Source organism: Ceratotherium simum, chromosome 24 (assembly GCF_057802395.1).
Source record: "Ceratotherium simum simum isolate JZ-2026a chromosome 24, ASM5780239v1, whole genome shotgun sequence".
Lineage (NCBI taxonomy): Eukaryota > Metazoa > Chordata > Mammalia > Perissodactyla > Rhinocerotidae > Ceratotherium > Ceratotherium simum.
The window spans coordinates 2,746,390-2,761,680 of NC_141923.1; the positions used below are offsets into that span (position 1 = coordinate 2,746,390).

At 65.5% G+C, this 15,291-nt stretch overlaps 1 protein-coding gene across 8 annotated transcripts in view; it reads right to left on the reverse strand.

The window, feature by feature from the left end:
• Window positions 1–15,291, reverse strand: part of ASPG (asparaginase) — a 51,293-nt gene continuing 36,002 nt past the window's right edge. For 3 of the 8 annotated variants that reach the window (XM_087447839.1, XM_087447842.1, XM_087447836.1), the window contains 10 exons: window positions 11,797–11,909; window positions 8,909–9,091; window positions 8,699–8,812; window positions 8,110–8,226; window positions 6,480–6,575; window positions 6,032–6,195; window positions 3,293–3,379; window positions 1,027–1,126; window positions 585–665; window positions 1–326 (listed from right to left, as the gene is read on the reverse strand). In XM_087447839.1, coding sequence (XP_087303965.1) covers window positions 315–326; window positions 585–665; window positions 1,027–1,126; window positions 3,293–3,379; window positions 6,032–6,195; window positions 6,480–6,575; window positions 8,110–8,226; window positions 8,699–8,812; window positions 8,909–9,091; window positions 11,797–11,909 — 1,067 coding nt within the window. In that variant the 3' untranslated portion in view covers window positions 1–314. Of the gene's footprint in view, window positions 327–584; window positions 666–1,026; window positions 1,127–3,292; window positions 3,380–3,498; window positions 3,760–4,849; window positions 5,921–6,031; window positions 6,196–6,479; window positions 6,576–8,109; window positions 8,227–8,698; window positions 8,813–8,908; window positions 9,092–11,277; window positions 11,507–11,796; window positions 15,159–15,291 lie in introns of those variants that run through there. The other 5 variants (XM_087447843.1, XR_015556034.1, XM_087447838.1 and 2 more) reach the window with 5 other exon arrangements.

Sequence of the window (15,291 nt, forward strand, 5' to 3'; positions counted from 1 at the left end):
GAGGCCCAGGCAGCATATGGGGGCAGGGCGGACAGACAAGCCCGGGCACCTCCTCGGTGGGGCCCAGCCTTTCACAAGGGAGGGACCCGAGGACCCGAGCAAACCCAGCCAGCCTTGAGCGTCTTCTGGAGGGCCAGATGACGGCGTAGGGGATGGAGGTGTCAGCTGGGGGCCTGGGCCACCCAGCCTGGAAGGCAGGCAGGAGCACCCAGCCCAGTGGGTCCTGGGGTGCAGTAGAGAGATCTGAGGTCCCCTCCAGGCTCGAGGAACATCTTGGCCATGGCTGGCGCCCTCCACTGCTGTGGTAAGGTGTGTCACAGGGTAGCCTGACAGGACAGAACTCAGGAGGTCGGAGGTCGGCCCTTCCTACGGGGAAGCCCTCCCTGACTGCTCCTATCTCCCTCTGGGCACTTTTCAGCCCAGGAGGGGCTCTGCAGGCTGGACTGACTCGGACCCATCCCAGCCTCTCTGGCTCTATCCCCAGGACTGGCCCTTGGACACATCCCGCAAGCCAGGGTCCAGCCACAGGGCTGGGAGCTCTGTGGGAGCACCATCAGCCCTGCCTGGGTTTGGAGGGGACTTACTGGGCCGGCGGCCTGGGCACCAATCCCACCCTGGAGGCTCTGCAGAAGGGTCACCACTTCCAGGTTCCCAGCTGTTTCTGCCTGAGGGAGGGTGCATGGGGGGAGGCGCTGCCTCAGGGAAGCTGACCAGCAGCCTGGCCCTGGACAGCCCCTCAGCCCCGCCCACCAGGACACCCTCCCAGCCCGCTCCTCCCGCCCATGAACGCAGGACCCCATGTCTCCTGCACTCTCCTGGTCCCCACAGCTCTGGGCCCTGGGAAGGGCCTGGGACAGGAAGGGGGACAACCCCGCACAGCTCCCTCACGTGAAGCTCGTCCACCAAGAGAGCAGGAGTGGGGCATCTGGGGAGGGGCGGTGGTGGGGGGAGCGGTGGAACTGTCAGGGAGGCCTTCCTGGAGGAGGTGGCCTTGGCAAGGGCAGCGGGGGCAGTGGTGGCACTCACAACCAGAAGGGCGCTGCGCCCGTCATAGCCTGGCCGCTCCAGGTCAGCCCCTGCCTGCCACCATACCAGCAGGCCATCGCGGTCCCCCCGGGATGCCAGCCTGGGAGGGGAGCAGAGGAGGGGAGCGTGAGGGCCTGCTGGGCGCCCGCCCATCTGCCCACCTGCCTGCCCAGGGGTGCCCGGGTGCCTTTACAGAGCCAGCCCCAAACAGCTGACCCAGCAGCTGGGCCTGGGGCAGGAGTGCAGGCGTCGCTGGGGGCCGGCGGGCAGCCTGGAGTCCGGTTTCACCAGTGGGGTGACTGTGACTCAGGTCGAGCGCGCACACACATACTTGCATGCACACACCTGGGCACACGCACACGCACACACACACACCACCTGCTGAGTGCCACATATCAGCTTCAGATTTCACAACACAGCTCTCCCTGTGTGGGGTCCACAGAGGCAGGAAGAAAGTCTGAGGCAGCCCAGTGGTTCAAAGAGGGACACACAGGAGGCCCAGGGTTGGGGGTCCTGGATCCAGCAGGCTGCATGGGGGTGGTCCTTGGCTGGGAGAGGAGCCTGGGCCCGCCCGCCCTGGAGAAGGTGGTGTGGGGACATAGAGCACCTCCCAGGCCCTCACCAGGGTCCCCCTCACCCTCCCGCCCCCACAAAGGGGTCTTGTGACTCCCTCCTGGTCAGGAAACAGCAGCCCCCACAGGGGCTCTGGGTAATTTCTGGGGTGAATCATGCTGGATGGCACCACCAGCTCCTCCCCGACCTGCCCCAGGCCTCCCACACGGTTGCCACTGGGAAGGGCCAGCCGAGGGCCCCCAAATCCGGCCAAGCAGCTCAGGTCAGACCAGCCCTCTCCCAAGCAGAGGCCCGAACAAAGGTACCAGTGCTGTTGGTGGGACCTGGCTATCACTGGCCCCCTCCAGCTCAGTCTCCCCATCTGTCAATGGAGCCAACAAGGCCTGCAGCCCTGTCACCCCAGAAGTCCTTTAGAGCCTAGAGCAGTGGTTGTGGGCAAGCCCCTCCCTTCCTGGGGCTGGCCACCCCCCATCACGTCTGAGAGCCCAGCTTACCCCCGTTGTCACTGAGAAGGGCAGGGGACAGGCCAGCCAGCAGGATTTGTCCCCCAGGGACACTGAAGCCCAGGGCAGGAGCGGCTGAGGCCTTACTGGCACCAAGACATGGGGGTTGGGGAGAAGCTGGCCGGTGGGGACGCAGGGCCAGAACTCTGGGTCCTCTTCCTGCCGAGCAGGCAGCTCGCCCGCCTCACACTCCAGCCGGTCAGCCTGAGACACCACCGTCCTCACCCACTCCCCAGGCCTGGGGGCTCTGACTTTCAGGGACCCAGGCCCCAGCAGTCTCCAGCACCCGCAACCCCGGCTACCACCGGCGCCCTGGCCTGGCCTGGTGGACGGGCCTCTCCCTTTCTCCACTTCCCTACTCGGCCCCTCCCCCCTCCCTCCCTCCCTCCCTCCCTTCTCCTTGACCCTCAGACCCTGCCCGTGGGCAGGCCAGGCTGGACACAAGAGGAGCTAGCGGGCAGCCCCGAGTCACCAGGCACAGGGAAGGCAGTGATGGGCATCAAAGGCTCCCCGGAGAGGGGGTCCAAGGGGATGGGGGGGAAGGAGCTGAGCTCTGCAGCCTCGGCCTGTCCTCTGCCTGGCCCACTGCCAGCACCCTCTCTGGGGACCTCCAGGGCCCCGAGCCCCCCATGCCTCTGTCTCCCCCAGGCCCGCCTTGGTGGTCATTCAGGGCAGCAGTGAGGTCAGAGTCACGTTGGCAAGTGGCTGCTGTGCACCAGGGCAGGACAGCTGCTGGGGCTGTGGTCAGTTTACCCCATGACGGGGACCAGGCCCACCACCGTGCGGCCCACACTGGAGCTCACCCCGCTGGGGAGGACGGAGACTCTCGAGGCCTGTCACCATGCCCAGAGGGGGTCAACTCCCCTGCCCCCACCCCATCTACTCCAACCTCCCAAACGCAGCCCAGGCCTCCCCCAGCCCACACTCCAGCCCCTCTCCTGTGTGACCCCCCCCACAGCCTCCTCAAGCCCACACACATGCGTGCACGCGCACACACACACACACACACACCACTTTGCTGGACTGTTCTCTCTGCCAGGAACAATGCCCAGATGCAGACCGAGTGCAGGGTGGGCTCTCCCTCCTCTGAAGCCCCCACCCTGGCCAACCGTCCCTCCCTGCAAGCCTGGCATCCCTCCTGGAGGCCTGGCCCCACGTCCTGGAAGCACAGGTGTGCCTGTGGCCCTCACCTGCACAGCTCGGTCCCTGCGTCCTCCAGCTCCTGGGGGGACAGGCGGGCCCCGGCTGCCCGCAGCAGCCCAATGACACCCTGGTGCCTGCCGTAAGAAAGAGCATGGTGACGTTGGCCCTGGCAGCCTCTGCTCAGATACCAGCAGGGCCTCATGTCCTGTGCACAGGACCAGGAACCCACCCACCCCAGACCAGGGCTGCTCACCCTCAGTCCCCAGCACTGGGCCCCACCCAGGGGCGTGGGTCAGCCCTGGCTGAGCAGCAACTCCATCCACGTAGAGAGGCCCCACTGTGGTCTCCCCCGGCCCACGCTGGGGCCCTAAGTCTTCCTGTGGGTGCCTGGGGACAGCTTGTCCTGGAGGACAGTCTCCACACCAAGCTTGTGGCCCCACTGCACACACCCACCAGTAGGCTCCCAACCAGGGCTGGGTCTGGGGAAACTGAGTCAATCTGCCCAGATTCTGCCCTTGGAGTGAGATGAGGATGAGATAGAGATGAGACCGGCAGACAAACACGAACAGCGGGGTCAGGCTGGCGGCCCAGAGCAGGGCCCAGATGTCTGCGGGTGTCCAGAGGCCCCCAGCCTGAGCCAAACCTGGAGCCGCCCGCTGGGGTGAGTGGTCTGTGGGACTTCGTGGGGTGGGGCCGGAGCTCAGGCAAGGTGGAGGAACAGAATGTGCAAAGGCCTGAGGCTGCCCAGCCTGCTGCAGTGGGGACCTCGACTCTCACAGCATAATGGCTAACATGGTCCCCTTCCCGCTGCAACATTGGGGTGCACCATAAATTGCATGATCACCCCACTTTTAGGGAGCCTGGGGAGGAAGATAGGGGCCCCCCAGGCCTTGCCCACAGCCCGCCCCCAAGAGCCCTCCAGGGTGAGGCAGCCCCTCCCCTCCACCACCCTAGGGCCCAGCAGGGCCGGGCAGGAAAGACTGGGAGACCGGTTTGGGGAAGAAGGTGTTGTGACAGCCAGAGGGATGAGGGGGCAGGACCAGGAGGGGTGAGCTCATCTCGCTACCCACCCACACTCAAGAACTCGCAGCCTGAAATCTCCGGCCAGATCACCCCGGCCTGGATGCCAGGGGCATACCCAGGGGCAGCCCTTCACCTTCCGTCCACCAACAGTCCTGTTCTGAGAACCCCTCAATGCTCCAGGAGCCTGGGAAGGAAGATGCTCCCCCATCACCCCTTCACCAGGCTCACAGCGGGGGAGGGCGCCCGGGACTCAGACACCCCCGAGGGCCTCTCTCCATGAGACTCATGAGCTCCCCCCAGAAATAACCTGGGTTCCTGCAGGCCAAGCACCCCCTGGGGAGAAATCCCAGGAGAAGCGGCGTCTGGGGGCTGCCGCAGACACCAAGCCCAGGTCAGCTCTGCATTTGGAAACAGTAAGACCACCGAGAATGAAGAGCCAAAGCCGTGACCTCACCCCCAGAAACACACGTGCTCACACATGCATGCACACTCGCACACTCTAGATCTGACCCCGCTCTGGGCTTCGGAATGGGCGAGGGGGAAAGAGACCCTGGAGGGCCCCGCCCCCCCACCCACCAGGCCGAGGCCCACCAAGACTGCCTCGTGCCCACCCCCTTGGAGTATCAGAGTATTGACTGTCCTCAGAGCAGGCAGGGCCCAACGCTCGGACAGATGCCAGGCGGGCCTGGGGAGGACAGGAGACTCCGCCCCACCCCAGCAAGGGACACGCGGGCGTCCTCAGGCCCGATGCCCACTCCTCCCGCCTCATGCTGGTGGGGTGTCCAGGCCCTGTGCCCTGCCTGCCCAATCACAGGGGCAAGGGGTCAGAGCTGGGTGGGACTGGGGGGAAGTCCTGTGACCCCGGCTCCTGGTTGGTGACCACCGCTTGGGCGTGTTTTCCTTCAACATTGATCCTCAGACAAACACCCCTGCAAGCTGCAGCCCCCAACACGCGCATGCATGTCGCAAGTGAGAGTGCAGAAGCCCGGGCAGAGGCCTGCAGGGAACCCCAGCCTCTCGCCCTGGCTGCAAGGCCGGGTGCCCCTACCTCTCCGACCAGTGTCGTCTGCCCTCCTTAGGAGACTGGACCTCAGGTGCCCGCACCAGCTGCCCAGGGCCTCGGTGCCTCAGCAAGAGCTGGGCTCTGCGAGTCCCACCTGGGCGGGGGCCTCAGACACACCCCCTGTTAAAAAGCCAGGGTTTGTTGGGTGGGGCCAACTTGGGGGGCCCCCTCCCACTACTGTGCAGGCTGAGCTTGCCCCCAGGGGCACCTGTGCCCATCCCAGCCTGACGTCTGGCTCCGTGTAGCCTGCTTTATACCTGGCCCATCCCGGGGCTGGGTGGGGGGCTTCTTCCCTTGCCCCACCCCCCAGCCCCACAGGTGCGCATAGATGACTCGGGGAACACACTTTCTCCGTGTTTTTCTTTTCTAGAAACTCCGTGCCAGGGTCTTGCTGGGCCTGCCTTGCTCCATTTGGAATTCATCTCCTCCAGGAAGCCCTCCCTGACCACCCTGCCCAGAGTCCGTCCTCCCTGTCTGGGCCTTGTTCACACCTGGCCTGGCCACTGCCAGTACCTGGGGCCCAGGCTGGGGGTGGGCGAGGGTCTGGGAAGCAGGTGTCCTTGGCTCCATCCAGCTCTGCCAGGGGAAGCTGTGTGACCACAGGCAAACCGGCAGCCCTCTCTGAGGCAACTCTGTCCAGGCCCACCCCCTGCGGCATCCCCGCCCACACATCCACCCGGGCCCCAGGTCCCCTGAGTACCTGCCCCTCACGGCCAGCAGCAGCGGACTGAGGCCGTCCTCGTCTCGGGCACTCACGTCCACCCCACTCTGCAGCAGCATGGTGACCACCCCAGTGTGACCTCCCCGGGCGGCCGCGTGCAGCGGAGTTTGACCATTGAAGTTCTCCAGGCTCAGGTCACTGCCCTGTGGGCACATCACCCACTGAGGGAAGGCTGGGCAGAGACAGGAAGGCCAGAGGGAGGGGACGGGGGGTTCAGGGTGCAGCCCAAGGGTGAGGCCTGGCACAGCCACTGTGACCCCCTTAGGTGCAGTGAGGCCCTGCCAGCTGGTCGCACAGCCCGGCAGACCAGGGCGCAAGGGTTAGTGGGCCCCAGGGAGAGGCCACCCCGCCCACAGCTAGCCAGCACCCCCATCCCCGGGGCCTGGCGTGGCTGAGGCTGATCTCCAAGGGTGGGTGGGGGGCTCACCAGCTCCACAAGCGCCTGCAGGGCCTCCAGGTCGCCGGCGTAGGCCGCGGCACAGGCCAGGCTGGGCATTAGGACGTCCCGCAGGGCATTGGCCCCCTGGGTGGGGGATGGGGGCTTCCTGAGACCACGCCTTTCCCTGGGGTGCTCAGCCGCACCCCCCAGGAGCAAGCAGGGTGAGGAGCAGCGTCCCCTTACACAAAGGAACCGGTGGGTAGAGCCGGCAGGGCCCAGGGCCCAGGGAATCCTGTCCCCACACCATGCTGGCAGTGGGTCCGGGACAGGGGTCCAGCCACCTCCTTAGTCACAACATGTGAAAAGAAAGAGCGTGAGCATCACACCCAGAGGCCCACCCAGGACCTCCCCCCAGGAGCAAGCCCAGGACATGAGGCTACGATCTGTCTCCATCCTCACCAGCTATGTGGCCAGGGCCTGCCACCCGCCTGCCCACAGAGGTCCATTTCCTTGTTTGTCTCCACCGCCACCAAGGATGCAGGCATAGACTCATAACAAGGCATGCGCCTGGGGGACTGTGGGAAGGGGAGCCTGGCCCCCTCCCCAGAGAGAAGGGCCTCCACATAACTGCACGGTCCCCGCAGAATCGCCAGCACTGGGAAAGGGGTGGGTCGTCTAGGAGCTCCCGGAGATGCCGGAAGGCCGGGGGCTCCCAGTAGAGGCCCCACAGGCAGCCCCGCACCTGGCCCAGCCCATGCTCAGCCTGGCACCCATGGCCGGGCCTGATCACAAAGTGCTGCCCGCCGGCCTGCATCCCTCGTGTCATTAAGGCCCGATGCAGCCACCCTAATAACAAGCCATACACATCCCAGCCTCTTCCGTCTGACCATCGCCCACCCCCACCAAGCAGCAGTTAACACCACCGAAGCTCTCCAAGACAGGTCTGTTCCCACCCCATTCTGCAGGGGGGAAACTGAGGCACATGACATGACCCCAGGCAGCACTGGGACACAGTGCTCTCTGTACCTGCTGGCCTCCCGCGCCAGGTCTGGACGTCTCGCCTAAAGGCCAGGTGTGCATGTGGTGGGGCACCAGGAGGCCCCAGTCACCCCTGTGGGCCTGGCCCAGCCTGAATCCCAGACCCCAGACACTTAGCAAGTCCTCGGCACCTTCCTGGGTCCTGGCCTGGTTGAGAAGCCAGCCTTGCAGCTCCCCACTGCTCCAGGTGCAGCCATGGGGCCCGGAGCCCTGGCCTCAAGGGGCCCTGGTGTTCAGAGCCTGGGAGACCCCCGAGCAGGTGCCCCTCCTGCCAGCATCCATGACAGGCGGCACACCCACCTTGCCCCAGTGCTCCCCACCTCACGAGGCAGCCCTGCACCCAGGGCCGGCGGTGACAGTCAGCAGGGCATGGCCCCCGCTGCCCACCGAAGTGACCGGGCCACGTTCCGCCCACCGTCTGCACACCGCACACCCTCCACTAACCCGCCCAGGTCCCTTGCTGCGCCGCCCCACCAATCCCTGAAACCCTCCCACTGTGGCCCCTAGCCCTCCACCTGGGCAAGAACCAGGCTGTGCCCAGTGGCTTTCTGCTCGTGTGCTGGAGTGACGACAGCCGTGGCTGGCACCTGGCACATCCCTTGGGGACTCCCCACGCCGCTCCACCCACACTGGGCAGTACCTGGCTCAGACTGAGGAGCTGGGCGACCCCATGGCCCAGCATGCTGTCCGGCAGAGGGGGCCAGTGCTCATCCACCGCGGGCAGCGTCATCTCCCCCCGGAGGTCCCTGGCCAGCAGCTGGGGGAGGAGCACACAGAGAGCCAGCTCTACCAGGGCCAAGCCCCCCAGGTGTCGGGTGAGGGCTGCCCTGGGCCTCAAACTCCTCTGTTCGAGCTCCATCCATCAGGCCTGAACTCGATCCCACCAGGCCCCTGTACCAGGCCTGCCCTACCCTCCGTCCCTATAGCTCAGGGTCTCCCAAGGCCCCAGTGGCCTCTGCCCAGCCCGAGGGCCTGGGGCCGGCTGTCTGAGGCCTGTCTGGGAAGCGTTGGGGAGGAGGAGATATTCTGGAAGCAGTTTGGGGAACCTCAGCCCGAGCCAGACCTGAGGGACCTCAAGAAGGTGAATGGACAGACAGTGCTGGGGCTTGAGGTCAGCAAGGGGTTGGGGGACCACCCCCGTCCCTGTCCCTTTCCACACGGAGCTGCACATCCCCTGGACTGGGCCCCACTGTTGGCCCAAGTCACACCCCAGCCCGAGGGGCACGCACCTCCTTCCTGCCGTCCAGGCTCAGCCCCGGCTGGCCCAGCACATAGGACAGCTTGGCCAGGGCAGCCTCCGACGTCATGTCAAAGCCCGAGACGATGTCTGCACCCGCCATGGCCTGAGAGAGGGGGGCACGGGTGGGAAATGCGGTGTAGGGGTCAGCCCAGCTAGCCCTGGGCCCTCCCTCTCCAGGCCTCGGTTTCCCCATCCCCACCATGCCGGCTGCATAGTCCGAGGTCACAGCGCCCTGAAGGCAGTGGGTACAGTTGACGATGACAAGGCCTCGCTCAGCCGCTGCCCGCAGCTCCTGCAGCAGGTCGGGCTTGGTGGGTCCATTCCCTGAGCCGAAGGTCTCCATGACCACGCCCTTCAGGGGAGGCTGCAGGAAGGCCCGAACCTGCACAGGACAGGGAGGCGACAGTGAGGGCCTTTGCTTCCTGCTCCAGCCACAGGGACCAACAGGCTTGTCCTGTACCTTCCGGGTGCAGCCAGAAGCAGCACGGGGCACCCACCCCTCTCCCAGGATGGCCATGGTCCACGTGGAGAGCTCCCCACCACGTCCTCCCAAAGGGACGCCTTGTCCCCTTTTAAGTGTTCGAGGCCGTGGTTGGTGTGGTGATAATCAGAACACCATAAAATGGGTCAGAGGAGGTCACGGAGCCAGCTGGAGAGGAGCAGAAAAGGCCGTCAGAAGCCTCACCAACTGAGGCTCCACCAGGCCAGGCTGCTCCTCGGCCCCTCCAGGCCCCAGCCCCTCCACCGGCCCGCAGCTCTGCCCCATCTGCCACACAACAGGGGATGCTCCCAGCAGGCCGGTATTTGGGGAAAGGGCCTTGCAGCTAGACACACGGGCAGGGTTCCTCATAGGCCGGGGCTGCAAGGCTCCACTCAGAAGACAGTGGACGGAGCCTTGGGTCCACCTGGCACAAGTATGGTCCCCACTGTGGGGACACCTATTCCCCAGCTCAGCCATGTCCTGTGCCAGGTGCTGGTGGGTGTGGCCCACAAGCCTGGGGCCGGCCACCATGTCTGTCCCTTAATCTGCCACACAAGTGGGAGCCCAAGGGCCAAGCCACTGGCCTGGGGGATGACACTTCTGTGCAGGCAGGCACGTCCACCCATCTGGTGTGTCCCCCATCAGAACCTTCATCCTTCATCAGAAATGCCAGGTTCAGCTCCCTCTGCCTCTCCAGGCAGAAGCCAGGGATGAACACACACTTGTCCCTGGCAGACACCCAGGAGCAGGGGGACTGGACACCAGGACCTGCTGCAGGCTGGTGCTCGCCACCAGTAGGCCCTGCCTGGACGGCCCGAGTCCAGGGAGAACCGTAACTGCCAGCCCATCAGACCCCGTCCCCCTGCCCAAGCTTTGCCCAGCTCTGGTGCGGGGGGAGAACAGGGCTGTGGAGCCAGCTTGGTGGCTCTGTATTCCCCTCACTACAGTGTGTTCTAGAAAGACTTCACAGGATGGCAGGATTTTCCCAGAAAGATCCTGTGCAGCTCAGCCCCACTGAGCACGGCAGCCTTGTGCAGCCTCTGGCTACTATAAAACTTAAGACCCACCCTCACAGGCCAGGACCCGCCTGGTGGTGAGAGCCTTGAGCGTGGGATCCCTGTCCAGCAGTCCCGGCCACCAGCGTCAGCTCCTGGGACGACCCTCATCTGCAAGACCAACCCTCAGTGGAGCGAGCCTCCGATACCCTCATTCTGGTCCTGCCCGTGAGCCGTCATCAGGAGGGTGCCGTGACCCAGGGAGGCCCCACAGCCTGGCCTCAGTGCCCTCCAGGACCAGCCTCCTCCTCTGAGGGTCTCTGCCCTTGGGAGGGGCCCGCAGAGGAAAGGCCATCACGGACCCTCAGCCTGCAAATGACACGGAGCCCCAGAGGACAAGTGACGGCAGGATGGCGGGGGGCACAGACACCAGGACCGGTCCTTTGCCTTCGTCTGCAGGGTGCTGGGGTCCTGGGTGCATGTGGCCCCTGTCCCGGCTCCCAGGAACAGCGTCCAGGACGATCTCTGGGCCAGTCCCTGGTAAGGCCATGCCGTTTGCTTGAACAATAAGCCCCGTCTTCCCCACCCAGCCATGCACAGTGCACACGTGGTCGCGTCTCACTCACTTGCCAAATACTGCAGAATGCCTGCCCTATGCTGGGCCCCGCAACAGGCATAGGAGACATGTGGAACAGAGACCACCCGTCTGTCCCCAGCGCCCTGGGAGGGCAGTAGGTACCACTTCACAGACTGCAGCCCAGAAGTCAGAGGCAGCCCAGTGCTGAGTCCTGGCAGCTGGGACTGGCACCCTAGCCATGCCCTCCTGCTGCCCCGCCGGGCCACCCTGTGTGTGGGGATGCACCCGTGAAGCCACATCTGTCCAGACAGAGGAGGGGGCCACAGGGCCCAGCTGGTCACGGCACTGAAGCAAGTGTGTTCTGAGCTGTGGTGTCCGCCACCCCGCCTCCCTGCAGCCTGGCAGTGCCTCCAAGCCCAGCGCCAACCCCTCCACCCACTCTAGCAAAGCCCAGAGGCACCTTTAGCCCAGAGACCCTCCCTCCAATGGGCTGCATGGCCTCGAGCCCAACTCACAGGGCAGGACAGAGGCAGGTGCTGCAGCCGCCACAGTGACAGCTGGTAGCTGAGGGATCGATTGCAGGGCGCAGATAGAGACCACCAGAGCAGCGACAGAGAGAGCAGAGTCCTGGGGCCATACCCCACGGGCCCCAGAGGAACCGCAGGTCCAGGCGCCGTGAGTCCACGGGCGTCCACAGGGACAAGCCCACTTCGCCCATCAGGTGAGACAGGCCTGGAGCCTCGGCTGAGCGGGCAGGGGCGGAGGGGCAGGTCTCAGGACTCGCGCGGGGGCAGCGCACAAAGGGCTCAGCCCTGGCTGTGAAGGCTGAGGGGCTCAGTGCGATTGCTGTTCTCTGAGGGCCTGGGCCTGAAGTGGGCCTTGGGTGACAGGAGGGGAAGTGCAAAGGAGACAGGATGGGAAGGGAGGGGGGCCACACGAGCTGGTGCAGGCCCAGGGGAGCCACGGGGGGTGTGGGAGCCATGGAGGGGCGCTCGGGGCCGGCAGGTGTGTGCTGGGCCAGGGCGGGTCCCTACCAGGGCAGCGGGGATCCCAGGGTAGAGACGCAGCAGGCCCACGTCACGCTCCATGCTGCTGTGCACCACCAGCCGCTCCGGCCCTCGGACCTTCCGCACCAGCTCCCGGGTGACTGTGAGGACAGAGAGACTGAGCGTGGACCTTCAGGCAACCTGCCAGCCAAGACCCCGGCCCAGCTCCTCCAGCCCCACTGTGCCGTCCGGTCTCCCTTTGGCGTTTTCAGAGCCCAGAGCCTTCGCATGGCCAGCAGCCCCTCCTGCCTTGCCTCCACCCCCGAGACAAATCCTGCCAGCCCTCGGCGCGCTCATGCCAGGGACGCAGCCCCAGTCTCTGCCAGGCTCTGTGGAGGGCACGGGGTTCAGGGGCAAGGAGGAAAGAGGCCTGTCGGAGCCTTGCAGGCTGCATAGGAGTGTGTGGGGGAAGGAGGAGGAAGGGCATTCCAGGCAGAGGGAACAGCGTGTGCAAAGGCTAAGAAGCACAACAGACGTGGCAAGCTAAGGAATCACAAGCAGTTTGTTGTCCTGGATCCCAGGAGCGGTGGGGGTGGCAGTCTCTGACCATCCAGCCTCACTCGCCCCTCACTGGGCACCTACCGTGCCCATGGCCCAGTGAGTCAATGAACAAATCAATGTCTTCTGGACCCCTCACCTTTGGGGAAAGAAAGCCTCCTTCTGATTCACCCCCCAAGTCTGAGAGGCCTAATGTGTGTCCACCCTGCTCCCCACGCCCAGGGGAGTAACAGCAGATCCCAGCACTGTGGAAAGTGGCGAGGGGCAGATATGCAGGGCAAGCGCTCCTGAAGCCCATCTGCAGAAGAGCACCCCAGAGGGTCAGGCTCCCCACGGGTCTGAAGGCCGCTGCTCTGCCAGAACCGAGCCACCAGAGGCCTCCCAGCCTTCCTGCCCCACCCATGGGCAGGGGCAAGAGGGCAGGGCAGCAGGCCTGGCCTTTGAACCCTCAGGAGCCGAGCGCATGGCCCCATTCTCTCAGCCCCTGGGCAGCACAAGGCTGCTCTGAGCAGGGCAGAGGCCCGTGCTGATGACCCCACTGGCACTGACCACTGTTAGAGCTGGGCCGAGGTGGCAGGCACCAGGGAGCCCCCTAGTCCAGTCCAGGGAAACCGAGGCCCAGAGTGGAAGGGCCTTGCCCAAAGCTGCCTGGAGTCAGGTGCAGAGCCAAGAGAGGAATGAGGGCTCCAGGACCCCCACGCAGGGCTCCTTCCCACCCCCCACAGAGCCTGTGTGCCTCCTGCTATTTCTGCCAGAACAATTCACATATGATAATAAGCCAAGGAACATTCCGGACACAAGCTGCCATCTCATGATGCATTGCGGCAGACATGGGGGTGCTGGGGGATGGGCAGCGGGAGGGAGAGAGCCAGGTTGAGGCCCGGAGACCCCCCCACGGGCGGCTGCAGCATCAATCAGCAGCAAGAGGCGTCCTTTAATTTAGGGCTGTGCGCCCCAGCTGGGCGAGCAGATAAGACAGCGGCAGGTGGGGGCACAGCCAGCACCCAAGAGTTATGGCTGCAGAGGGGTGTTTATGGAGACAAAGAGGGCCTGCACCCCCCGCGTGGTCGCCCATCCCCCTGAGAGCACATGGAACCCCAAGTCCTTCTGCTTGGGCCTGCCGGAGGCCAGGGGACAGCTGTCCCCACGCTCGGAGGGGCCGAGAGAGGAGGGACAGTAGCAGCGCAGCGTGAGGCTCACAGTGACCAGGCCAGCTCCCGGCTCAGCCCCCTGACAGCCACCGTAGGAAGTGACCGAGCCGCCTCAGGGCGGACGCAGCAGAGCCCTTGTGCACAGGAGGACCCCGGCTCTGCGTATCCCCCACAGCTAGAGGGGTAGGGCCAGCCAGAGCCCAGCAGCCTGACTGCCCCCCAGTGCTGCCCTCTCCCCAGGGCCAAGGGCTTCCACGCAGAGAGGACATGGGTTTCTGGGAAACCTGGCGTGGCCCGCACAGGCCTCAGCCCCTCAGGAGGGGCAGGGCCAGCAGGGCCAGGGCCCCAGCACCACCGCGCACCCCTCCTCGAGTGGCTCAGCACTGCCTCCTGAGCCCCAAGCCCGTGCTCCGTGACAGCCTCACAGAGGGAAGTAAAAATGCAACATGGGGCCCGTGAGAGGGCGCTGACCACCGCCGTCCTGGCTCCAGCTGGAGGGTGGGGTACAGCCCAGGTGTCCCTCAGCCCCCACGGCCCCCCCTCCAGGGGCCCCGCCACCCACACCTGAGTAGAGCCAGGTGTTTCTTAACACCAGGTGCCAGAACCACCCGGGCCTGACAGCAGGACCGGGGCAGGTGGGAACGCAGGTTCTCACATACCGCACCGCGCCCTGGTTGGCGAGAAACAATCCTGGTGGAGTCAGAGGCCTGTGGGGACCGAGGGCGGCCTCTCCTCTCGGGCCCAGCCTCAGCTGGGCCCACCAAACCGCTGGGCCCGGCCCACACAGCGTGCCCTGTGCCTTGATGCCTGCTTGGGCTTGGCGCGGCACACGCAGAGGCCCTGGGATCCAGAGTGAGCTCCTCCGCGCCTGCCAGCGGGCTGCGTCCCTGGAAGCTCCATTCCTGAGCCCCAGAGAAGGCGGGACTCAGTCCCCAAGGGAGAGGCAGGCCTGTGGAATGGCCACTCGCTCCTTCATGCCCATTCCTTCCTTCCTCAGCTGGCTGGCATCAGGCCAGGAGGGGCTGAGTGCCACCACCCACCATAGCGAGGAAGCCAATTCATTCGCCAGCAGCAGCACACGTGCCACCTTCTCCAGGAAGCCTTCCTGACTGCTCTGGCGCTCAGTGAGCAAGTAGCCCCCTGCCCAGCCCCGGAGCCCTGGGCGTGCTGCACACATCTTAGATGCACCCATGAGTTCTGGGCCCTACAACCCCTGGAGGACATCCAGGCAATCGGGGTGGGGAGGGGTAGGGGGGTGCAGGGAAAGACCACCAGCAACAGGAGTCCGGGCTCAGGGCCCAGCCAACACTCCCTGTGTGGCCCTTCCCCTCCCTGCCAGTTTCCACCCTGTGGTCTCCTGCCTGGCCTGCTGCCGCCCCACAAGTGCCTGGCAGAGGGGCCGGGGGGCAGCCAGCAGGTCCTGCTGGTCACCGCGCCTGGATTCCCACATCTGTGTCATGTTGGGATCCGAAGGCACAGGGGGCTTTCAGAGTTATACGACCAGCCCACCCACCCCAGGAAAGGGCCCACTCTCTTTAACTGCTCTCCACAGACAGCTCAGCGCCCCGCCAGAGCCCCCGAGCCCCTCCGTGCTCCCCGTCCTCATCACCGGCCTTCCCAGAAAGGCCCCTGCCCTGCAGACCCTTCCCAGCCTGGCCCTGGAGCTCCGAGGGTCCCCGCCTGTGTTGGAACATTCCAGGAAGCATCACCCCCCTCGGAGGTCAAGGCCCTGGCCCCCCACAGCCCACCCCTCCCCGGATCTTGGTCTGCTCCTCCTCATGCTGGGAGGGGGCCTGCTGCAACAGGGGACTCCCAAGGCTCCTCCTGTGCCAGC